This window comes from Coregonus lavaretus, assembly GCF_964263955.1.
Source record: "Coregonus lavaretus genome assembly, contig: HAP1_SCAFFOLD_227, whole genome shotgun sequence".
Classification (NCBI taxonomy): domain Eukaryota; kingdom Metazoa; phylum Chordata; class Actinopteri; order Salmoniformes; family Salmonidae; genus Coregonus; species Coregonus lavaretus.
This window is the reverse complement of record NW_028157256.1, coordinates 161384-188612: the sequence shown is the minus strand read 5'-3', so window position 1 is coordinate 188612 and position 27229 is coordinate 161384. Positions and strand designations below refer to the sequence as shown.

General features: G+C 42.8%; 1 protein-coding gene across 3 annotated transcripts; it reads left to right on the top strand.

Moving 5' to 3' along the window:
* Nucleotides 1-251: 251 nt before the first annotated feature.
* On the top strand, nt 252-3612 carry LOC311125639 (methylthioribulose-1-phosphate dehydratase). 3 transcript variants are annotated; one of them, XM_084199673.1, is made up of 8 exons: nt 273-318; nt 856-1130; nt 1471-1571; nt 1750-1798; nt 1917-2034; nt 2290-2425; nt 2695-2862; nt 3107-3612. In XM_084199673.1, the coding sequence occupies exons 2-8, from the start codon at nt 1065-1067 to the stop codon at nt 3222-3224; spliced, it is 756 nt and encodes a 251-aa protein (XP_084055799.1). In that variant the 5' UTR covers nt 273-318; nt 856-1064; the 3' UTR covers nt 3225-3612. The 3 variants fall into 3 exon arrangements, with proteins under 3 accessions (XP_084055800.1, XP_084055799.1, XP_084055798.1); XM_084199674.1 differs by lacking the exon at nt 856-1130 and having other exon boundaries at nt 252-318; XM_084199672.1 differs by lacking the exon at nt 273-318 and having other exon boundaries at nt 334-1130.
* Nucleotides 3613-27229: the final 23617 nt, after the last annotated feature.

Genomic DNA, 27229 nt, shown 5'->3' with positions numbered 1-27229 from the left:
GCCCTTGCCATAAATTTGGTTTCATTTATTTGGGCTCTGCTACCACCTAGTGCTTAGTTATACTTGTGCACCACCCTCTCCAGGTAGAAATTACCCTGATATATGATATACTTGTTCTAACTCAAATATGAACAAATAATGAAACACGTTTGATTTTGAATTGCGTAATCTCATTTTAGCCGATTATCAAAGATCTCTGCGATTATTCGATAATTGTCTTCAGGCACAATACAAGGCCACGTGCAAGAGATCTGGAGGTCCTTGCTATATCCTGTCGCACTTATGACGAACCCCCTGCTTTCAAACAAACACGCAAAGGTATTTAAAACGCGATAAAACTGAATTATTCCATTTAAACAGGTGGTGAAATATTGTATTTAAACGATATGTTGTTAAATTTCCATTTGTTAGATTTCGTTGAGGAGGAATAACGTCACGTGTGTTTGCATGCTAAAGTAGCAGCTGTTAGTTAGTTACCCAGAGCCTAACGTTAGCTAGTTATCTAGTTTGCTTTTTGGCCAGCCTGTTATAGTTGCGCTCTAGTGTATTGACACCCTTGTACGTTTTTTACAAATACTTCAATACGTCTTCAAAAATAAGTTAGAATTGAAAAAATACGTTGTTCACACGTGTACTGTGGTAAGTTACAAGTATTTTTACAAGGTAAAAATAGCCATTCAACCAGTTTAGAAAAGAGAAAACAGGACATTCCGCTTCATTATAACGTTACCACTGTGAACATGGTGAAGGGGAAAGAACTGTCTGAGGATGTCAGGAATTTGATTATAACCAAACATGGGCTTAAGCAAGGTTACAAATCCATCTCCCGAGACCTTGGGATTGCTGTTTCCACAGTTCGCAATGTTATCAGGAAGCATGCTGTCCATGGAATTGTAGTCAACCTCCCAGGACGTGGTCGCAAGAAGAATCTGGTTCCACCGGTTGAAAAAGATAAAACTCGCAAGAAGAATCTGGTTACACCGGTTGAAAAAGATAAAACTCGCAAGAAGAATCTGGTTCGAACGGTTGAAAAAGCAGATCGATCTGCAGCTGTCCAAAAGAAAATGGCATCTGTTTGTGACGCCACCAATGAAGACAAGGAAAATGGTTCAGAGTCGACGGAGTCTCAGGTGCGTTAGAAAGGCTGCTAACATTAGCAGGTGATCCAACTAGGCCAGCTAACAATCTTAAAACAAGTCTTACATTCAGAGAGAGAGAGAGAGAGAGAGAGAGAGAGAGAGAGAGAGAGAGAGAGAGAGAGAGAGAGAGAGAGAGAGAGAGAGAGAGAGAGAGAGAGAGAGAGAGAGAGAGAGAGAGAGAGAGAGAGAGAGAGAGAGAGAGAGAGAGAGAGAGAGAGAGAGAGAGAGAGAGAGAGAGAGAGAGAGAGAGAGAGAGAGAGAGAGAGAGAGAGAGAGAGAGGTAGGAATGAAGGGCCTTTATGATACATGTCTAGGTAATGTACTGTTTCAGGACAAGGAACATCCACGGGTTCTCATCCCAGAGTTGTGTCGTTCTTTCTACCAACTCGGCTGGGTTACAGGGACAGGAGGGGGGCTAAGTTTGAGACGTGGGTAAGTGCTCTTATTTAATATTGTTGGATCATTTTTAATTCTAAACCTCATACATTACTTCTTCTTTAGTTAAACATGGCAGCCCGCCATGAAAATGGCAAAGAGAATCTGCAAACCAAAATCTATGTATATGTAGGCTAGCTAATGAACATTCACCTCCCCATTTCTTTCTACCTAGAGATCAGATCTACATCGCCCCGTCTGGAGTCCAGAAGGAGAGAATACAGGTGAGCTGGACTGGTGTTTTGCTTTCATATCGTCATAGATCCAACTTGGGCTACTTAGTTTGACCAGTTTTCTGGAGATATATGTAAATGTTTCTCGTGTGTGTGGTGCACCCTGTAGCCAGATGACATATTTGTCTGTGACGTGGAGGAGAGGGACATCAGCTGCCCACCCCCCTGGAAGAAGCTGAAGAAGAGCCAGTGCACCCCTCTGTTCATGAATGCCTACACTATGAGAGGTGAGGTCTGTAGTTCTACGGCTTACCTTGGAAACAAACCCACTTTCACAACAACAACCACAGCTGGCGTAAGCGTTAGCTCCATACGTTAGGTGTCAGAGGAGCTGATGTCACTGCTTGATGGTCTGTCACTGGCTAGCTAATATATTTAGTTGCCCTATTTCAACATCTTTGAGGCATGGAATGAGGCTGTATTGTATTAAACCCACAGACCTAATAGGCCAACATGCTAACTGTCTCCCTCCTGTTCCTCAGCGGCTCAGGCCGTCATCCACACCCACTCCAAGGCTGCCGTCATGGCAACTCTGTTTTATCCCGGCAAGGAGTTCCGCATAACTCACCAGGAGATGATCAAGGGAATCCGCAAGGGCACCTCCAGCACCAACTACAGGTGGGTAAGTGGCTAGGTGCAGTAGTTGTGCTTTCATGTTGAAAGTACAGGCGTGAAAACATCCAGCCAGAGTGCTCAATGGACTGTAGTGTGAATGTATGCACTGAAAAAGTCCAGCGACGGCAGTTTATGGAAAATCCAAATGTTACCTTGTAACTCCCATAAACTTTGGCACATTTTCACTAAGGGGAAACTGACACTTGATTTTAGATAGTGGCCCTATGACTATGCATTCTGCACACACACCCACGTTGACTGTGTGTGTGCAGATATGATGAAACCCTGGTGGTGCCCATCATTGAGAACACCCCGGAGGAGCAGGACCTGAAGGAGCGCATGGCGCTGGCCATGGAGCAGTACCCAGACTCCTGTGCTGTCCTCGTCCGGCGCCACGGCGTCTACGTGTGGGGGGAGTCCTGGGAGAAGGCCAAGACCATGTGAGTTCATGAATAATTATGAAGTAACACAATTAATGTTTATATAAGTGATTAACTAATAATTATAAATAGTATACAATTAATGCTTGTATAAGTGTTACTGTGCATGTGTCATTAGACTAAATGTATCACTGCTCCACGTGTGGCATGATTGTGTGTAGACAGACATATATTCACTGTTTTTAAATGCGTGATTGGTGCCTTCCAGAGGTTTGTGTGGTAATGGATTATCCGTGTGTCCCAGGTGTGAATGTTATGACTACCTATTTGACATCGCCGTCCAAATGAAGCAGAGTGGGATGGATCCTTCGGCACCACCCGTTGAAGAGAACCATTACTACGATGTCCAACAATCCCAATAAACGGAGGCAAACAATCAGCGCCTAAAATGAACACCTGACAAATGTGGGTCGATTTTTGGAATTGGGTAAGATGTCTATTTCACCAGCCACGTTGGCGGGTGGACAGGGCTCCACAGTGCGAGCATTTCACTCGAATTTGTGAATAAAAAAGAGTCAAATTTGATCACATTTATAGTAAAATAAATGCTGCAGTAGCTATTTTCAAAGGATTTCTGCCGTTTTGTTTCATAGCTGGTGATGTATAGCTTGTTCCGCCTCGCGCTGCAACGCTGTCTGGCTGGGGGCTGTTCGCACGTAAAGAGCTGAGTGAAAGGTTACATTTTAGAAGCGCTGTGCACAGGTATAAAGGTTGGTCTAATTTACTTGAAAATAAAGTCTACTGAAGTGATACTCTGTCCTTGTTTTTCTTGGCTTTTTACATTGTTTTGTTCACATGCTAAGTTGCTTTTCTATGTTTGAGTTTCAACTGCTAGGGAAGAGAAGACAACGCTTCTACTGGTCAGACTCGATCTCACAGGCAGAAACATTGGCACATTGTTGTCTGTGATATTTTGGTTAAAAGACTTGGGTCACAAAAAATGAAATTAAACAATATACCACTTTACTACTTACTAGTAAAATATTTATTGTTTTATAAACATTACAAAGGATGCTCATCAGTTTTTTTGTGTTTATTTTAAGTGAAAAAAATATTTAGCCTGGTAGATTTATTTTGGGTAAATCTTCATGCCACAGTGGCTGGGGTACCAAAAAGTTACTTTTATGTCCTGCAAACAATCATTAGAAAATTTCAGAAAATGTTTTTAATATACCGTATAGACAGTAATAGTGGAATGATAGTGTTTCACAATATTTTACCACAACATGTGTATTAGAGGCCCACACAACATTGCATTCTAATGGTGCAGCCTTCTTATTTGTCAACAAAAGACGGACTGGCTCTTGTCAAATTGACTGGGCCTGAGGCCACATGCTAACCGATTGTGCCACAGACCGTAGCACAATCCGTTTGCGTGCAGTACTTATACAAATCACTCAGCCCCAGTCAATTTGACAAGAGATTTGCTGGCCACAAAGATATGACATGTAGCTCCTTTTAAAAATACTTTGGGGGGGGGGGGGGGGGAGTTTTAATTACATCTCTTTTTAAAGATTAGGCTTTCCGCCATAACGCCAGGTCTATTGGCCTCTCGTATTGACATAGGCTCCTCATGATGCTCTAGTACTGCATGGTCTAATGTTAAAGTGGGTGTCAAAGAAACGTTTTGAGCTGTTAAAGGTGACTACAGGGTATAACTCTGACCAGACAGTCTGTATCAGTATCATCTGAAGTATAACAAGATTAAGTGTCTATTCTCTCAGCACTCTCTCTAAAGCCTTTCTTGAGCATTCAATGTAATCTGAAAGAATACGTTTTATAGAAGGGGTGGGTGTCATATCGAGCAAACGCCTGTCTGCACTTATACATTTTACATTTTTTACATTTTAGTCATTTAGCAGACGCTCTTATCCAGAGCGACTTACAGTTAGTGAATACATATTTTTTTTATACTGGCCCCCCGTGGGAATCGAACCCACAACCCTGGCGTTGCAAACGCCATGCTCTATCAACTGAGCTACATCCCTGCCGGCCATTTCCTCCCCTACCCTGGACGACGCTGGGCCAATTGTGCGCCGCCCATGAGTCTCCCGGTCGCGGCCGGCGGCGACAGAGCCTAGAATTCAGGTTTAGCGGGAGTCAACTAGGGTTACTGTCTCGCATACTGCAAATCAAACAAAGCCTGACCGATGTGGATTGGACACAGGCAAACAGGCATTCACATAATAAAGGAGAACATGAATCATGTCTGATCAATAAAAAATGAGAATTCATGTTAGTGTGTTGGAACAATTTTTTTCTCTCAATTGTATTGTGAAATGAAATGTGCGCTGGGATTGGTTAATACTTGCACTGGGGCAAAGAGAGTTGCATAGAAATTGTGTAGTTTCAAGATAGGTTGTGCGGGAGTCTTCCAATTCAGACCTGTCTCTTCCTGGTTTTGTCTTCCTTCATCCCATGTCACTGCATGGTCGCTGTCCACGTTAAGGTGGTGCTGAACCTCAAATTCCAGGATTTGGATTCTGCTGCTGTCCATGGTGCTGAATCTCAGATCACTGCTGTGGCCTTGTTTGTTTAGATCTGGCATTCTATGTGTTTTAACTACTGGGATTAATTAAGAGTGATTACTGAGGGTAACCAACCTCTGCTTGACTATTCTGCATAGCAGGTTAAATGGATGATTCACCCGAATTAGTAGTGTTGATACCCTCTCCCTGATTTTTTTTTTGGGTTGGAGAAATAAATATATTTGTCTTATACAGTGCCTTCAGAAAGTATTCATACCCTAGAAGTAGCAGGCAAGGTGATCCCATCTCACCTCTGCTATTTTTGTCTATGGAGCCCTGGCCCAAGCAAAAACGACACCAATATCTAAAATCCAACGATCACGTCATCTCATTATACGCCCGACTATATCTTACTTTATCTAGACCATGTATCTCAATTCCTCCCAAAAGCTTTGAAGATCATAGACAAATTCAGCTCCATCTCAAGTTATAAAATAAATCTAACCAAATCTGCCCTACTGCCTGTCAAAACCCCGATGGAGGACTCCATCTCTACTTATAGAATCCCAATGGAGGACTCCATCTCTACTTATAGAATCCCAATGGAGGACTCCATCTCTACTTATGGAATCCCAATGGAGGACTCCATCTCTACTTATAGAATCCCAATGGAGGACTCCATCTCTACTTATAGAATCCCAATGGAGGACTCCATCTCTACTTATGGAATCCCAATGGAGGACTCCATCTCTACTTATAGAATCCCGATGGAGGACTCCATCTCTACTTATAGAATCCCGATGGAGGACTCCATCTCTACTTATAGAATCCCAATGGAGGACTCCATCTCTACTTATAGAATCCCAATGGAGGACTCCATCTCTACTTATGGAATCCCAATGGAGGACTCCATCTCTACTTATAGAATCCCAATGGAGGACTCCATCTCTACTTATAGAATCCCAATGGAGGACTCCATCTCTACTTATGGAATCCCAATGGAGGACTCCATCTCTACTTATAGAATCCCGATGGAGGACTCCATCTCTACTTATAGAATCCCGATGGAGGACTCCATCTCTACTTATAGAATCCCGATGGAGGACTCCATCTCTACTTATAGAATCCCAATGGAGGACTCCATCTCTACTTATAGAATCCCGATGGAGGACTCCATCTCTACTTATAGAATCCCGATGGAGGACTCCATCTCTACTTATGGAATCTCAATCGTTTCCCATTTTTAATATTTGGGAATTTATATTTCAGAATGCTCTATTCAATCCAACCTCAGATTGACTAACATCCCAGTTGCTTTAACTGGCAGAATATCTATTGTCAAAATGAATATACTGACACGGCTGAATTACTGTAGTTGAATATCTATTGTCAAAATGAATATACTGACACGGCTGAATGACTGTAGTTGAATGCTTCCCTTGTCTCCCCCTTCTGGCTATCGGGATAATATCCATAGTGCAGTTTCAAAGTGTGTATGGCAAGGTAAGCGAGCCAGGATAAAATTAACAAACTTTAAATTGTATTTCCAGGCAGTAGCATTTCTTCCCATCATACATTGGTTTAGACACGATTCTTCCGACCCCTGGCTGAGTATAGAGAGACATATGGTGTCTCCTATTGACCTGGAAGAGGTGGTCATCACTGATATATCCCTTAAACAATGTAATATGGTGTCTCCTATTGCCCTGGAAGAGGTGGTCTCCACTGATATATCCCTTAAACAATGTAATATGGTGTCTCCTATTGCCCTGGAAGAGGTGGTCTCCACTGATATATCCCTTAAACAATGTAATATGGTGTCTCCTATTGACCTGGAAGAGGTGGTCTCCACTGATATATCCCTTAAACAATGTAATATGGTGTCTCCTATTGCCCTGGAAGAGGTGGTCTCCACTGATATATCCCTTAAACAATGTAATATGGTGTCTCCTATTGCCCTGGAAGAGGTGGTCTCCACTGATATATCCCTTAAACAATGTAATATGGTGTCTCCTATTGCCCTGGAAGAGGTGGTCTCCACTTATATATCCCTTAAACAATATAATATGGTATCTCCTATTGCCCCGGAAGAGGTGGTCTCCACTGATATATCCCTTAAACAATGTAATATGGTGTCTCCTATTGCCCTGGAAGAGGTGGTCTCCACTGATTTATCCCTTAAACAATAAACTACGCTTTGGTCCTATTATTGCTCACACAATCTCTATTTGGAGCAACATTTTTAAACAATGTAACTGGGAATCAAAATGTCATGCCCTTACTCTAATATTTCGCAATAACTCCTTGTGATCTGGAGTGCAGACTTTTATAATATATAAACAACTTTTGGAATGTTCTTATTCTGAGCTAGCCATTAAAGTATGGTCCACAGATCTAATTGAATCTGAACAATCCTTTAACTGGAACAGAATATGGAAAAATATGACCTTGGCATCCCGTAATCCGAACCATCAATTTATACGCTTATACAGACTGTATGACACCAAGGAAAAGTTTTACGATGAAATTGGCCCCAACTCCCAACTGTTCACTGTGTCCCCTAAACCAGGTAGGCACATTCCTCCATATGATGTGGGAGTGCCCTGCAGTTAACTGCTTTTGGTGCAAAGTTATTCAATGAAGTGCAAATATTCAATGCTTTGCATCTGTTACTTAACGATGATAGCTCCTTGAATCAATTAATCAGAGACGATTACTGCTGGTTCTTAGATGGCGATCACCTGACTCTCTGCCAATTCGCCAGTGGCTACAGGTACTATTAGAAGTTATAACATTAGAATGATCAACACCGAGATTAAATGGTGCAGGTAAGGAAACAATTGAGGCCTGGACAAATTATACGTGACTCTGTAAAGAATCTCAGCTAAAGCCCAACTCATACAAATAAACAATTTAATAATGCCCAACACGTCTACAAACAATATGTACAGTGCCATCAGAGGATTCATACCTCTGGACTTATTCCATATTTTGTTGTTACAGCCTGAATTCAGAATGGATTCTCACAGATCTACATAAAATACCCCATGGTGACAAAGTGAAAACATGTTTTTAGAAGTCTTAGTAAATGTATTGAAAATGAAATACACATCTCATTTACGTAAGTATTCACACCCCTGAGTCAATATTTTGTAGAAGCACCTTTGGTGGCGATCAGCTTTGCACATCTGGATTTTTTTTGATTTTCTCCCATTCTTCCTTTCAGATTTTCTCAAACTGTTAAATTAGATGGGGGATCAGCAGTGTAAAGCAATCTTCAAGTCTTTCCACAGATTTTCAATAGGATTCAAGTCTGGGCTTTGGCTGGGCCACTCAATGACTTTCACATTCTTGTTCTGAAGCCATTCCCGTTGCTTTGGCTGTATGCTTGGGGTCATTGTCCTGTTGGAATGTAAATCTTTGCCCCAGTCTAAGGACGTTTGCATTCTGAAGTAGGTTCTCATCAAGGATTTGCCTGTATTTGGTTCCATTCATTGTTCCCTCTATCCTTACCAGTCTCCCAGTCCCTGGCAGCTGAAAAGCATCTCCATAGCATGATGCTGCCGCCACCATACTTCACGGTAGGGATGGTGTTATGAGTGATGAGCGGTGCCTGGTTTTCTCCAGACACAGCGCTTTGCATTCAGGCCAAAGAGTCACATTTTTGTCTCATCAGACCACATAATCTTTAGCCTTATGCTCTTAAGTCTTTCACTTAACTTTTTGCAAACTCCAGGCGTGCTGTCATGTGCCTTTTTCTCAGGAGTGGCTTCCATCTGGCCACTCTCCCCTAAAGCCCAGATTGGTGAAGTGCTGTAGAGACTGTTGTCCTTCTGGCAGGGAACTCTGTAGTTCTGTCATTGGGTTCCTGGTCACCTCCCTGACCAATGTCTTTCTTGCCGGTTTGGTCGGACGGCCAGCTCTAGGCAGAGTCTAGGTAGTTCCATATTTTCCAGACCACTGTGCTCTTGGAAACTTTATACAGTCTAGAATTGTTTCTAAATCATGTTGAAACAATTGAATTGGCCACAGGTGGACTCCAATCAAGTTGTAGTGACATCTCAAGGATAATCAAAGGAAATTGGATGCACCTGAGCTCAATTCGGAGTGGCATATATTCCACAATTTGTTGTTACAGCCTGAATTCTACACAACCTGAATTCTACACACAATACCCCATAACGACAAAGTGAAAACGTGTTTTCAGATATTTTCGCAAAACTATTGAAAATGAAATACAGAAATATATCATTTACATAAGTATTCACACCCCTGAGACAATACATGTTAGAATCACCTTTGGTTGGCAGCGATTACAACGCTCTAAGAGCTTTGCACACCTGAATTTTTCTTTTAGAAATTCTTGAATCTGTCAAGTTGGTTGTTCATCATTGCTAGTCAGCCATTTTTAAGTCTTGTCATAGATTTCCAAGCCGATTTAAGTCAAAACTGTAACTAGGCCGCTCAGGAACATTCAATGTCGTCTTGGTGAGCAACTCCAGTGTATATTTGGCATTGTGTTTTAGGTTATTGTCCTGCAGAAAGGTGAATTTGGAAAGCAGACTGAACCAGGTTTTCCACTAGGATTTTACCTGTGCTTAGCTCTATTCTGTTTATTTTTATCCTAAATAACTCCTTAGTCCTTGCATACCTATAACATAATATATTCACCACCATGCTTGAAAATGTGAAGAGAGGCACTCTGATGTATTGTGTTGGATTTACCCCAAACATAATGCTTTGTATTCAGGACATATAGTTAATTTCTTTGCCACATTATTTTTGCAGCTTTACTTTAGTGCCTTATTGCAAACAGGATGCATGTTTTGGAGTATTTTTATTCTGTACAGGCTTCCTTCATTTCACTCTGTCATTTAGGTTATTATTGTGGTGTAACTACAATGTTGTTGATCCATCCTCAGTTCTCCTATCACAGCTATTAAACTCTGTAACAGTTTTTAAAGTCACCATTGGCCTCATGGTGAAATCCCTGAGCGGTTTCCTTCCTCTCCGGCAACGGAGTTAAGAAGGATGCCTGCATCTTTGTAATGACTGGGTGTATTGATGCACCATCCAAAGTGTAATTATTAACTTCACCATGCTCAAAGGGATATTCAATGTCAGCTTTTTTTATTTGACACATCTACCAATAGGTGCCCTTCTTTGCGAGGCGTTGGAAAACCTCCCTGGTCTTTGTGGTTGAATCTGTGTTTGAAATTCACTGTTCGACAGAGGGACGTTACAGATAATTGTATGTGTGGGGTACAGAGATGAGGTAGTCATTTTACAATCATGTTGAACACTATTATTGCACACAGAGTGACTCCATGCAACTTATTATGTGAATTGTTATGCACAGTTTTACTCCTGAACCTATTTAGTCTTGCCATAACAAAGGGATTGAATACTTATGGACTCAAGACGTTTCAGCTTTTCATTTTTTAATTAATTTGTAAACATTTCTAAAAACATTTAGTCTTAGATGGATTTCTATCAGACCAGGTTTTGTTCTAAGTAGGGATGTAAAATGTGTCTAAAATGACAACGCTCCTGCCTTGATATTCTCCTAAGGATATGCTTCTGCCAGCCAGGCCCCGTGTAGCTCAGTTGGTAGAGCATGGCGCTTGCAACGCCAGGGTTGTGGGTTCGATTCCCACGGGGGGCCAGTATGAAAATAAAATAAATGTATGCACTCACTAACTGTAAAGTCGCTCTGGATAAGAGCGTCTGCTAAATGATGTAAATGGGACCATTATTATTATTTAGACTAGAGAGAATCTGGTTTCACCTCTGCATTAGACTTTCAACATAGCCTGATATGTTTTAGAAGTTATTCAAGTTTTAGTTTGCTCCACAGAACGTGTAGATCAGGACTGTTTTGATCTACATTAACTGATCTCCCAGGTGATAAATGAAACATTACACGTGCGCCCAACCTATAGGGCTGACTGTCAGTCAACCTCACAGCCAGTCGTCTCCTGAGGACACTCCCCTGTGTAGTGGCAAATGGAAGTCCCAGCGCTCCTGCCAACACTGCTTCCTTTCATTTCCATCATGGAATTCCACCCTGGCTAGCGTGTGCCGCGCGGTCTCCAGTAACATCAGACGGTGCCTGTGGATCCCATCTCTGAGCGCGCCGCCACTCTCCCGCTCTCATCCCAGTTCTTCATCACACATCAGCGGGGAGTTCTTACAGGATGCTCCTCCGTAAGCCTGACTGACTTCCCTCGTCTAGTCTGCGGTGTGTGCTGAAAATAGGCTTGTGTTGTTAACTTAATAGCGTAGTCAAATATACCACTGGATCCAGAAGATCCCCTCTGTGTTGCTATGCTAATGCTGTAAGAAATACAGATTGTGATGGGCAAGGCACTGCTGGAAAATTGTGAAGAAAATCCTGTTTTGACAATGTATTACACAAATGGTTTTGTTAGCAATCCTCTTTTCAGAAATGTTTTTTTTATATCTATACATTGTCTCAAACACGTATCACATTGAAACATTGAACTGTGGCCTACATCCATGAGTAATTGGAATTAGAGCTCCTGTTTACATGTCCACTGCAAGAGCATCTCCGTCTTGAAGGACCATGAACAGAGTTTGAGTGATACAGTATATTGCTAGAACATGGAAAAGGTTGTATTGTTTTTCCCGTCTTGGTCTATCTCTGAACAGGAGCTGAATACATTGTGGATCACCGACAGGAGGGGGAGGGGGGGGGGGGGGGGAGCCTCAGGTTTAGTACTTTGTGATTCACCCACAGGAGATAGCCTCGGGTTTAATGCTTTGCAAGAGTTGTGTTCAAAGAACTGAACGTGAACTTAGCTAATTGGGTTTGACTTTAAGTTGTCATTCATGTGCATTTCTTTCTACCAAACTGACCATGGTGTGTTTTCTTCCTGCTTAGGGTCCTGAGCTATACAGCCAACCAAATATTATCTCACTCTGCAATTATCAGCAACACACATTAAACATTTATCAGCCAGTTTGAAGTCTGTGATGGAACTAAACCAAACCAAATATTAATCACACTTGGCAAAATTACCAAGCACAGGAACAATATGAATACTTAATGATTTTAGGATAATGGTTTCGCTGACAAACAACAACAAACAAGTTTTCTTTGGCAATCGCCGTGAAGCATTGTTCTCTCAGACCTAAGAGCACAGGGAAGCAAATACAAGTGATATAAGATACTTCACCTTTTACAGAAAAGTACTTTCTCTGCCAGCTGTTCCCCAGTGCCATCCGCCTCCATCCTTCTCATAGACAAAAGAGAAAGGCGGGGATAAATGCACTAACCACATGAATATGCAGAGTAAGAAGTATAGCCTCTAGCGGGGTGCGTACCGGCATGGCAACAAAGATAATCAAGCCCTCTTTTGATGAGATGTCTGCGTAGACCAGGAGTGTCAAACAAAAGTTCTCCACAGGAGCACATTCGTTCTTCCCCGAGGTCCGGTGGGATGCATTTTAAAATGTTATAATTCCTCACCGTCAAATTTTGCACAAACATCAAATAAAAGTGTTCCCAAAGCTTCCCTGACTGTCTAGCTTTCGTTTCGATGTTAGCAAGCTGGACAGAGTGAAGAGACTATAAATATAGGTATTATCATTTATACACAATTTTCCCGAGGGGAAAAATAATGAATAAAAGAAACTACCCAAGCCACCCGCGGGCCGGATTGAATGGGCCTTGAGTTTGACACGTGGCATAGACTATCCCTTGGCTAATGGTGAGCAGACTGCTCTGGACATCAGAGGATTAGCAGATCCTTCTGCCTCTGCCCCTATTGTCTCTTTAGACAGACTGGTTGCTTCCGGCGATGTACCAATGCTCCAGCTGTTGCCTAGCTTACATTGCTCCAAGGTCTGGGATATCTGAGACTGCTGGCCAGAGGAGACTGCTGGCCAGAAGAGACTGCTGGCCAGAGGAGACTGCTGGCCAGAGGACACTGCTGGCCAGAGGAGACTGCTAGCCAGAGGGAACCTTGTGTTGCTTCAGGACAGCCTGCTGTGTTGGCCATTCCTATTCAGCATGGATGTTGTCTGTTGATTTGTTTAGTGTGTCTCTTAGTGGCCCCAATGGCATAGTCTGTCATAGTCTGTTATAGTCTGTCATAGTCTTGTCATAGTCTTGTCTTAGAAGGGTATGGTGTACCTATTGTATAGAAGGGTATGGTGTATCTACTGTAGAGAATGGTATGGTGTATCTACTGTCATAGAAGGGTATGGTGTATATACTGTATAGAAGGGTATGGTGTATATACTGTAGAGAATGGTATGGCGTATCTACTATGGTGTATCTACTATCATAGAAGGGTATGGTGTATCTACTGTAGAGAAGGGTATGGTGTATCTACTGTATAGAAGGGTGTGGTGCATCTACTGTCATAGAAGGGTATGGTGTATCTACTATGGTGTATCTACTATCATAGAAGGGTATGGTGTATCTACTGTAGAGAAGGGTATGGTGTATCTACTGTATAGAAGGGTGTGGTGCATCTACTGTCATAGAAGGGTATGGTGTATCTACTATGGTGTATCTACTATCATAGAAGGGTATGGTGAATCTACTGTGGAAAAGGGTATGGTGTATCTACTGTGGAGAAGGGTATGGCGTATCTACTATCATAGAAGGGTATGGTGTATCTACTATCATAGAAGGGTATGGTGTATCTACTGTAGAGAAGGGTATGGTGTATCTACTGTATAGAAGGGTGTGGTGCATCTACTGTCATAGAAGGGTATGGTGTATCTACTATGGTGTATCTACTATCATAGAAGGGTATGGTGAATCTACTGTGGAAAAGGGTATGGTGAATCTACTGTAGAGAAGGGTATGGTGTATCTACTGTGGAGAAGGGTATGGTGTATCTACTATGGTGTATCTACTATCATAGAAGGGTATGGTGAATCTACTGTGGAAAAGGGTATGGTGAATCTACTGTATAGAAGGGTATGGTGTATCTACTGTATAGAAGGGTATGGTGTATCTACTGTATAGAAGGGTATGGTGTATCTACTATCATAGAAGGGTATGGTGTATCTACTGTATAGAAGGGTATGGTGAATCTACTGTGGAAAAGGGTATGGTGTATCTACTGTGGAGAAGGGTATGTCGTATCTACTATCATAGAAGGGTATGGTGTAGCTACTGTAGAGAATGGTATGGTGTATCTACTATCATAGAAGGGTATGGTGTAGCTACTGTGGAGAAGGGTATGGTGTATCTACTGTATAGAAGGGTATGGTGTATCTACTGTAGAGAATGGTATGGTGTATCTACTGTATAGAAGGGTATGGTGTATCTACTGTATAGAAGGGTATGGTGTAGCTACTGTAGAGACAGAATTAGAATGGAGATGAAACGATTTTCCTCAGTCTTTTCTCTAATTTCTCATTCCTCATATAGGCCCCTCTGACTGTCCTCTGGGATTTAGTTAGAGAAAATATTCATCTTGACACTCAATTGCGGTGTCGTGCGCCTGGTGTTTTCTGGTGTCACGTCAGACTGCATTATCCTGTGAACACTGTGAGCATGCTCAACGTTAAAGGGCAATCTGCCGTTGAAACAATAAATAAGTGAGCACCCCTTATTTGTTAAAAAGGTGAGGGATGGGGCTGGAGAAATATAACCACTTTCAAATTAATAGACAGAGCTATGGATTCAAGGACTATCCATGATATCAAAATGATAGTTTTAACGATTTTGGGAGGTTTTATAGTGTTTGTTTACAAACAGAGCAAAACAAGCTTATATTTTGGGTTCTGATGGGTAAGACAGTTGATCTAAGCTCATGAGGCATTTATAAGTTATGTTCTTCAAGAATCCCAATAACAATTGACGTAGCAATCGAAAATTGCCCCTTTCAGTCACTCTGAGATTCTGTCTGCTGTGTGTACTGTAGGTTGAAGGAGCAGCAAATCTAGTTAGACTCTTTTTACAACACCACACCTCATTGCTATTTCATGAGGGAGAACTAGAAAACTCAAATCAAATCAAATGTTCTTTGTCACATGCGCCGAATACAACAGGTGTAGACCTTACAGTGAAATGCTTACTCACAATGCAGTTTTTAGAGAAATAAGTGTTAAGTAAACAATAGATAAGTATAATATAAAAGCAGTAAAATAACAGTAAAAATAACAGTAGCGAGGCTATATACAGGGGGTACCAGTACAGAGTCAATATACAGGCTATATACAGGGGGTACCGGTACAGAGTCAATATACAGGCTATATACAGGGGGTACCGGTACAGAGTCAATATACAGGCTATATACAGGGGGTACCGGTACAGAGTCAATATACAGGCTATATACAGGGGGTACCGGTACAGAGTCAATATACAGGCTATATACAGGGGGTACCGGTACAGAGTCAATATACAGGCTATATACAGGGGGTACCGGTACAGAGTCAATATACAGGCTATATACAGGGGGTACAGGTACAGAGTCAATATACAGGCTATATACAGGGGGTACCGGTACAGAGTCAATATACAGGCTGTATACAGGGGGTACCGGTACAGAGTCTATATACAGGCTATATACAGGGGGTACCGGTACAGAGTCAATATACAGGCTGTATACAGGGGGTACCGGTACAGAGTCAATATACAGGCTATATACAGGGGGTACCGGTACAGAGTCAATATACAGGCTATATACAGGGGGGTACCGGTACAGAGTCAATATACAGGCTATATACAGGGGGTACCGGTACAGAGTCAATATACAGGCTATATACAGGGGGTACCGGTACAGAGTCAATATACAGGCTATATACAGGGGGTACCGGTACAGAGTCAATATACAGGCTATATACAGGGGGTACCAGTACAGAGTCAATATACAGGCTATATACAGGGGGTACCGGTACAGAGTCAATATACAGGCTATATACAGGGGGTACCGGTACAGAGTCAATATACAGGCTATATACAGGGGGTACCGGTACAGTCAATATACAGGCTATATACAGGGGGTACCGGTACAGAGTCAATATACAGGCTATATACAGGGGGTACCGGTACAGAGTCAATATACAGGCTATATACAGGGGGTACCGGTACAGAGTCAATGTGCGGGGGCACCGGTTAGTCGAGGTAATTGAGGTTTTATGAACATGTAGGTAGAGTTAAAGTGACTATGCATAGATAGTAAACAGAGAGTAGCAGCAGCGTAAAAGAAGGGGGGGTACACACACACCTCTACAACCTCTACAAAGCGTTGTAAGAACACCCAGGTTGTAATGCATGGAGAGTGAACTGGAGATTTGGAGCAGCATAGTTTTCCTGCTCTATCGCCAAGGCTTGGCCCGGTGCATGACACTGTTTGAGGACAAATTCACTCCTTACTGTGCTGTATCACAATTACTGTGCCAACACACTTATCTTGTTCTGAAAACAGGACATTTTAAAAGTATGCCTCAATGATTTTGTTTTGCAAGAAGAAACAAATATGTTACTACATAAGTACTGCAGTATGGGTTTGTTGGAGTTGTAACCCCCAGTCTAGGAATGACCAAAACCAATTTGCCACTACATTGGGGCCAAAACCAATTTGCCACTACATTGGGGCCAAAACCAATTTACCACTACATTGGGGCCCAAAACCAATTTGCCACTACATTGGGGCCAAAACCAATTTGCCACTACATTGGGACCAAAACTAATTTGCCACTACATTGGGGCCAAAACCAGTTTGCCACTACATTGGGGCCCAAAACCAATTTGCCACTACATTGGGGCCAAAACCAATTTGCCACTACATTGGGTCCAAAACCAATTTGCCACTACATTGGGGCCAAAACCAATTTGCCACTACATTGGGACCAAAACCAATTTGCCACTACATTGGGGCCAAAACCAATTTGCCACTACATTGGGAACAAATCTAATTTCCCACTACATTGGGGCCAAAACTAATTTGCCACTACATTGGGGCCAAAACCAATTTGCCACTACATTGGGGCCAAAACCAATTTGCCACTACATTGGGACCAAAACCAATTTGCCACTACATTGGGACCAAAACCAATTTGCCACTACATTGGGACCAAAACTAATTTGCCACTACATTGGGGCCAAAACCAATTTGCCACTACATTGGGACCAAAACCAATTTGCCACTACATTGGGTCCAAAACCAATTTGCCACTACATTGGGGCCAAAACCAATTTGCCACTACATTGGGACCAAAACCAATTTGCCACTACATTGGGGCCAAAACCAATTTGCCACTACATTGGGAACAAAACTAATTTGCCACTACATTGGGGTCAAAACCAATTTGCCACTACATTGGGACCAAACCCAATTTGCCACTACATTGGGACCAAAACTAATTTGCCACTACATTGGGGCCAAAACCAATTTGCCACTACATTGGGACCAAAACCAATTTGCCACTACATTGGGACCAAAACTAATTTGCCACTACATTGGGACCAAAACTAATTTGCCACTACATTGGGGCCAAAACCAATTTGCCACTACATTGGGACCAAAACCAATTTGCCACTACATTGGGACCAAAACCAATTTGCCACTACATTGGGGCCAAAACCAATTTGCCACTACATTGGGACCAAAACCAATTTGCCACTACATTGGGACCAAAACCAATTTACCACTACATTGGGACCAAAACTAATTTGCCACTACATTGGGGCCAAAATCAATTTACCACTACATCGGGGCCAAAACCAGTTTGCCACTACATTGGGGCCAAAACCAATTTGCCACTACATTGGGACCAAAACCAATTTGCCACTACATTGGGACCAAAACCAATTTACCACTACATTGGGACCAAAACCAATTTGCCACTACATTGGGACCAAAACCAATTTGCCACTACATTGGGGCCAAAACTAATTTGCCACTACATTGGGACCAAAACCAATTTGCCACTACATTGGGACCAAAACCAATTTGCCACTACATTGGGGCCAAAATCAATTTACCACTACATCGGGGCCAAAACCAATTTGCCACTACATTGGGACCAAAACCAATTTGCCACTACATTGGGACCAAAACTAATTTGCCACTACATTGGGACCAAAACTAATTTGCCACTACATTGGGGCCAAAACCAATTTGCCACTACATTGGGACCAAAACCAATTTGCCACTACATTGGGGCCAAAACCAATTTGCCACTACATTGGGACCAAAACCAATTTGCCACTACATTGGGACCAAAACTAATTTGCCACTAAATTGGGGCCAAAACCAATTTGCCACTACATTGGGACCAAAACCAATTTGCCACTACATTGGGGCCAAAACACGTCCCTCCCTATGTTAAAAAAAAAAGTATATTTAGTTACATAATTTGTTCATCATCAACTAACAATTTGTTAATCAAATGTCACGTATGGCGAGACTTTTACGACCTTTTATTTTTCAAAATAGCACATAGCTGATTTCCCAATCTGAAACCATTACTAGTCCCTTGATGACTCGCTTTATTACTAATTATGCATTGGATCAGTTGATAAGCAATGCAGGAAAGGTTAATTGGCTGTGCCTAATAAATCTAGTGCGAGATGCATGACAGCCAAAGAGCCTCAGTGGTGTCGCTCAGCCGGTGAATTATGGGCAAGTCTGTGGAAGTGTTTGGCATCCAGATCTCAGGGGAGAAGGAGCACTCATTGCTGTGTCATATTTTTGGAAGTATTGATTATGAGGTAAATGTGTTTATGATTTTTAGGTTCAGTAAAAGCATCCTGACAGGCCAAATGGTGATATAAATTAATGTTACGACGATCAAACACACAGACACACACACACACACACACACACACACACACACACATACACACACACACACACACACACACACACACACACACACACCCACACACACACACACACACACACACCCACCCACACCCACACACACACACACCCACACACACACACACACACACACACACACACTTCAGGCTGAATTATGTATCAGTAAGTTACGTTATTTCTTCATATGTCACTGTTCAGAGAAGGGAGATATACTAAATACTCTTTTGAGACTGGGAAGACACTTGTCCAATTGCACGTCTACTCCAGAGTTGTCTCACTCATTCAAATAAAGCAGATCGCAACTTCCAGCTACAACGCAAATATGTTGTCTGTTGCCATGGTGAACGTGAAATGTTTAGTTGAGGCTTTTCAATGCCCAGAGTTTTCAATGATGAATGAGTGGAGGTAGGAATCAATCAGGTTTGGTAGCAAGTGGTCATAAAAAAATTATTGTTGATTGTGTGAATCCTACACTGGCGTGAGTATTTCGGTGACTAATTGTAAAAAAAATAAAAAACGTTTAAAAAACTGTAGATAGCATTTCCAGTTGATTAGGGTATGTTCATTATTCATGATTTATTTTACATTCAGTATGCTGGTAAGGAAGACTATTTTAGTTTGTCTATGTAGTCATGGACTCATGGTCAAACCAAATAAACGTAGCCTCAATGGTGGCCAGCGTCATTAAAGATCCTGTTGGCCCAAATGGCAGGCCTATATTTGGTAGCCAGCGTCATTAAAGATCCTGTTGGCCCAAATGGCAGGCCTATATTTCCCATGTGAAAACAATGGTGGCCAGCGTCATTAAAGATCCTGTTGGCCCAAATGGCAGGCCTATATTTCCCATGTGAAAACAATGGTGGCCAGCGTCATTAAAGATCCTGTTGGCCCAAATGGCAGGCCTATATTTCCCATGTGAAAACAATGGTGGCCAGCGTCATTAAAGATCCTGTTGGCCCAAATGGCAGGCCTATATTTCCCATGTGAAAACAATGGTGGCCAGCGTCATTAAAGATCCTGTTGGCCCAAATGGCAGGCCTATATTTGGTAGCCAGCGTCATTAAAGATCCTGTTGGCCCAAATGGCAGGCCCATATTTCCCATGTGAAAACAATGGTGGCCAGCGTCATTAAAGATCCTGTTGGCCCAAATGGCAGGCCTATATTTCCCATGTGAAAACAATGGTGGCCAGCGTCATTAAAGATCCTGTTGGCCCAAATGGCAGGCCTATATTTCGCATGTGAAAGATATTGTCACCACCCTAGTAGTTGATCAGGAGCAATGTTTTTAGTAGGTTTCAGAAAGCATTAGAGACATTGTAAGCGTCTACAGACCAAAGTGGTTTGACCATGCTAGGTGAAATGGAGACCATTACTGCACAGCAGACCCGTAATTACTGTAGCCTGCCTCTAACACTCCTGCCAGTCCGTCAGTCATTGAAAAAGCAGCTATCCTCGCTCAATTTGAACCATTTCTGGCATGTGTGGGTAGTACTGCTACGATCGGCTATAGCAGCCGCTATACTCTCCTTGTGCAATTGATGTGAGGCTACTTGAAAGCTTTATCCACAAATATGACTGAAACATGCAAGCACTCATATCAAATCCATCGACGTGACTCTTGTTAGATCTATCTGACTGTGGTATATCTTCAGATGGTCAGTTTGAATTTGGGAGTCTTTGGAGGAGGTTCCAGAGCAGCTCAGTTCAAACACGGCAAGTTCATTACCACTGTGGCTCTCAGTTCAAATACGGGGAGTTCATTACCACTTTGGCTCTCAGTTCAAATACGGGGAGTTCATTACCACTGTGGCTCTCAGTTCAAATACGGGGAGTTCATTACCACTGTGGCTCTCAGTTCAAATACGGGGAGTTCATTACCACTGTGGCTCTCAGTTCAAATACGGGGAGTTCATTACCACTGTGGCTCTCAGTTCAAATACGGGGAGTTCATTACCACTGTGGCTCTCAGTTCAAATACGGGGAGTTCATTACCACTGTGGCTCTCAGTTCAAATACGGGGAGTTCATTACCACTGTGGCTCTCAGTTCAAATACGGGGAGTTCATTACCACTGTGGCTCTCAGTTCAAATACGGGGAGTTCATTACCACTGTGGCTCTCAGTTCAAATACGGGGAGTTCATTACCACTGTGGCTCTCAGTTCAAATACGGGGAGTTCATTACCACTGTGGCTCTCAGTTCAAATACGGGGAGTTCATTACCACTGTGGCTCTCAGTTCAAATACGGGGAGTTCATTACCACTGTGGCTCTCAGTTCAAATACGGGGAGTTCATTACCACTGTGGCTCTCAGTTCAAATACGGGGAGTTCATTACCACTGTGGCTCTCAGTTCAAATACGGGGAGTTCATTACCACTGTGGCTCTCAGTTCAAATACGGGGAGTTCATTACCACTGTGGCTCTCAGTTCAAATACGGGGAGTTCATTACCACTGTGGCTCTCAGTTCAAATACGGGGAGTTCATTACCACTGTGGCTCTCAGTTCAAATACGGGGAGTTCATTACCACTGTGGCTCTCAGTTCAAATACGGGGAGTTCATTACCACTGTGGCTCTCAGTTCAAATACGGGGAGTTCATTACCACTGTGGCTCTCAGTTCAAATACGGGGAGTTCATTACCACTGTGGCTCTCAGTTCCTGGGCAGACCCTCTCTTTTTACTACTGTCCATTTCTGGAGGGCTCCAGTGCCTGGGCAGATCCTCATTCAAAGAGAGGACAGGATGTGGGTTTCACTGTTTTGAGAGGAGTCAACGTTTCTCAAAATGGTTGTGGAGCGCTGACATTGTACAGTATATAGAGGCGCCTCATGAACTCTCATGAAGTCACTTGAAAAGTTTTAATTATGGAAAGGTTGAGCACCTACGGGTGGCACCACCCTGCTGGACACAAAAAAAAATTATTCTTCCTTGAGTGTTTCTGGCATAGAATAGTTTTGGATTGCTTTAGTCTTGTAGTGGTCTGCTCCCATGTCATCCTTGCTCACCACATACCAGAGAAACTGAAGTTTCTGGGAGACATAAGTGGTTTTTGAGTTTCTGTGTCAATCCAGCATCCGGGAGACAACCAAACTCTCTCTGGGTGTCCCTGAAGTGACTCTCAATATCCTTTTGAATAAATAATATAATCCAGGTACATTCTACAACAGTCTCCCAGACAACTCTTCAAGACATGCGTCAAGAGTCTCTGGAAGGTAGCAGGTGCATTTGTAAGTCCGAAAGGCATGACCCTGGTATTGGTATTTGGTATTGTATTAGGATCCCCATTAGCTGTTGCGATAGCAGCAGCTACTCTTCCTGGGGTCCACACAGAACATGAAACATGACAAAACAGAGCATCAATAGACGAGAACAGCTGAAGGACAGAACTACATACATTTTAAACGTCACACATCGACTACATTTCAAAACAATTACACAACATATCTAGGTCAAATAGGGGAGAGGCGTTGTGCCGTGAGGTGTTGCTTTGTCTGTTTTCTTTTTTAAACCATGTTTTCTCTTCACTTGAGTAATCTGAGGTGGTTTGAATACAACCCAAAGAACAAGACAAACGCAATGCTCTACATACTGGTTATTTACTCATCAGTAAATAACTCAATGTCATGAATACACTACATGACCAAAAGTATGTGGACACCTGCTCGTCAAACATCTCATTCCCAAATCATGGGCATTAATATGGGGTTGATCCCCCCTTTGCTGCTATAACAGCCTCCACTCTTCTGGGAAGGCTTTCCACTAGATGTCGGAACATTACTGCGGGGACTTGCTTCCATTCAGCCACAAGAGCATTAGTGAGGTCGGGCACTGATGTTGGGCGATTAGGCCTGGCTCAAAGTCGGCTGCTCGGCCATGGAAACCCATTTCATGAAGCTCCCAACAAACAGTTATTGTGCTGACCTTGCTTCCAGAGGAAGTTTGGAACTCAGTAGTGTGTGTTGTAAGTGAGGACGGACAAGTTTTACCCGCTACGCGCTTCAGCACTCGGCGGTCCCGTTCTGTGAGCTTGTGTGGCCTACCACTTCGCGGCTGAGCCGTTGTTGCTCCTAGACGTTTCCACTTCACAATAACAGCACTTACAGTTGACCGGGGAAGCTCTAGCAGGGCAGAAATGTGACAAACAGACTTGTTGGAAAGGTGGAATCCTATGACGGTGCCACGTTGAAAGTCACTGAGCTCTTCAGTAAGGCTATTCTACTGCAAATGTTTGTCTCTGGAGATTGCATGGCTGTCAGCAACACGTGTGGCCGAAATAGCCGAGTCCACTAATTTGAAAGGATATCCACGTACTTCTGTATATATAGTGTATCTAGCTATTGTCTACATATAGCCCACAGAGAGCCTGTACATGTAGGGCAGCATCTTCTCTTGTGGTATTATTACCATACTGTTAGCTGCCTCAAGACACAGTATCATGTTCACCATGTATCACAGGCAGACCACTGCTTCCACCCTCTTCGTTCCTCTCCGTAACAGGTACCTGATTGGGCCTGTCACTGGGTTAAAACGTGATGTAATTCACAGAGCCTGGGATAACATATTTTTCAAATAATCCTTTAGGTTTCATAGAAATCCTGTCGACCTGGCTGGTTCCTTTTAGGTTTCATAAGAATCGTGTCGACCTGGCTGGTTCCTTAGGTTTCGTAAGAATTCAGTCTATCTGGCTGTTTCCTTTAGGTTTCATAAGAATCCTGGCTATCTGTCTGGTTCCTTTAGGTTTCATAAGAATCCTGTCTACATGCCTGGTTCCTTTAGGTTTCAGAAGAATCCTGTCTACCTTACTGGTTCGGTTCCTTTAGTGTTCATAATAATCCTGTCTATCTGGCTGGTTCCTTTAGGTTTCATAATAATCCTGTCAACCTGGCTGGTTCCTTTAGGTTTCATAAGAATCCTGTCTACCTGGTTGGTTCCTTTAGGTTTTAGAAGAATCCTGTCTACCTGGTTGGTTCCAATACGTTTCATAAGAATCCTGTCTACCTTAATGGTTCGGTTCCTTTAGGTTTCATAAGAATCCTGTCAACCTGGCTGGTTCCTTTAGGTTTCATGAGAATCCTGTCCATCTGGCTGGTTCCTTTAGTGTTCCTAAGAATCCTGTCTATCTAGCGGGTTTCTTTAGGTTTCATAAGAATCCTGTCTATCTTTACGGTTCCTTTAGGTTTCATATGAATCCTGTTGACCTGGCTGCTTCCTTTTAGGTTTCATAAGAATCCTATCGACCTGGCTGGTTCCTTTAGGTTTCATAAGAATCCTGTCTATCTGGCTGCTTCCTTTAGGATTCATAAGAATCCTGTCCACCTGGCTGGTTCCTTTTAGGTTTCATAAGAATCCTGTCTATCAGGCTGGTTCCTTTAGGTTTCGTAAGTATCCTGTCAACCTGGCTGGTTCCTTTAGGTTTCTGAGCACGTGCCTCAATCAACTCCCCCTCAACTGGCACCCTCTCCGGCTCATGGCTTTGGCATACGAAGGCGCTTTTTGCCAAATCAAATTTGAATGGATTGGAGGGGTTGGCACCCTCTCCTTAATGAATGGATTCACCAGGGACCTCGTTCCACTGAGTGTTGTGCTACTGAGCGTGTTCATCAGCTCGACAAACGTACACGAGAGATCCAAGATCCAATCAGCTGCAGCATCAGCTCTCTGGTATTGATGATGAGTCTATGAAATATAAACTAATGATTATAGCTTATATCAAGCAGGTATCACGGATGATTATTCATAAAATCCCTATGTTAGACTGCCTCGCCTCCTCAAAACAAGGTAATTATGTACACTTCGATGAAACATATACATTTAGGTGCAGACTCTGCTTCCTGTTTCCCGTCTTAGCAACTTTGACTGGCAAAGCTTAGGTCCTTTGTCGCTCTGTCCCCCTGTCTTTCTGCCTCTTGGGGACTGATAGAATAGAACTTTGTTGTCCATTGGTTAGAATGTGTCTTCTGCCTTTCCCAACACCCCCAGATATACACACACACATATACACACACGGTGAGAAACACAGGTTCGGCATTAGTGCAGCGCTCCTGTATGAGGAGCAGTTGTGGGGTTGGAAGTGCCTTGCTCAAGGGCACAACGGCAGGAGATAGTAGATGAGATCAGAGACCAGCAGCCTTCCAGCTGCCAGTTCAGTTCCATTCCCATTGTTGTGTTACCCGGCCCAGGGCTTTAACCAGCAACCTTCTTGATACTGGTCCACCTCTCTATCCTCCAGGATCAGCGTACCTTCCCCCATTCCTGACCTTACCATTAGAAAGGTTCCAAAAGGCAACTTCCTCCTACTCCCTGCAGAAAGCCTGAGAAGTATCTGTCATAGTGTAGCAGAGAACATCGTATTACTGTAGCCTTCTCTTCACCTGTATGGCAAGCTGTTACAAGACCTGTACTTCAATACAGTAACCGGACCTAGGTGCTGAAGCTCAACTATCCCTGGCACGCTATGCGGGGTACTCAATGTAGCAACAGAGGTGCAACCGCTTCGTCAAGGCAGAGGTGGTGTTCCGTGTTCGTGGAGACGCTGGCGTTTATTATGCAAAGAAGCCTTGACCTTGCTGGTGGCTTTAGTCACTACATTGTTATTCAAGGCTGTGGAGATAAAGTGCCAGAGTAGCAGAATCCCAATGATAGTGTGGCTGCAACATCACACCTTTGTTAAAGAAGATTGGTTGTTGGTTCTATTATCCAGGGATGCTTTGCCAGCAGTTTACAGGTCCATGGCCAATAGCTAGGATTATGTGTGGGATCATAAAAGATAATTACAAATTAATATTCATAGTTATTTGCACTGTTGGTGTTTCCTTATGGGGGTGCCCATGCTGATATGTTGGTCGTCATGGTGAGTGGTACCGTGATTGGTGACAGCCCCCTACCTCCAGGAACGCTTGTAATTCCAATTTTGCTTTACTCCATTCCAAAACAAATTAATCCAGTAGATTAAAATGCACCATGTTAAGAGCTTGGACTGTTTCCAGTACAAGGAGGTTGTTTTAGAGGTAAATGCCCCTCAGAATACAGCCGAATGAAGGGAGCCATTTGCATTAAGCATACCAGTACATGTTATATTAATTCAACTAATGAAAAAAATGATTTGTATATATATATTTATTTTTTTACATTATAACATTATGATGATACAGATTTTGACACCAATAATTGCAACGTGCTTTTAATTGGTAAAGCTTAATCACTAATCCACTGAATTACCAAACTGGTACAGACTAAGTAATGACATATCTTTTGCTGACCTTTTTAGATGTTTTCAGCATCTATCTATAATGAGTACATACGGGATCTTCAGTCAGGCTCCGACCTCTGGGTGAGGCTGGGCGCAGGAGCGTTGAAAAATGCGAATTTGAATTTTGAATGTGGCAGATAGCCTAGCGTTTAAAAGCGTTGGGGCAGTAACCGAAAAGTCGCTGGTTCGAATCCCTGAGCTGACTAGGTGAACAAATCTTTTGATGTGCCGTTGAGCAAGGCGCCTGTAAGTGGCTCTGGATAAGAGCGTCTGCTAAATGACTAACATGTAAGTGGTCTGCATAGTTTCAAGGATTTGCAAATAAACGTACAGTTCAGGTAACTGTTGGTGTGAGGAGGTTTTGGCACATTTCATATTGAAATTGCCGTCATGTAGTTAGTTACACAAACTGCACAGGTATAGACGATGTTTTATTGGTATAATCTGTGTTTACACTGTAGTTGACCAATACCCACTTATGTAGCTACCATGTAAATACCTTTACTTCACTCACATTGCAGTCTCCATCAGTTGTTTTTAAAACACTACAGTCTCATAATCTAGAAGCAATGGATTGACTGCAACCTATAATTGCTCACCAATTACCCACCATTGTATCATTTTTCCCATTTCCTTTTGCCAGGATGTCTCCACGCTGTTGTATTTTGGACTGTACAGCTGGCCTACTTTCCCCTGCACTAAACTGGCATCCATAAGCACCCAGTCCCTCTAGCCTACAGTATCCATAAGCACCCAGTCCCTCTAGCCTACAGTATCCATAAGCACCCAGTCCCTCTAGCCTACAGTACCCATAAGCACCCAGTCCCTCTAGCCTAC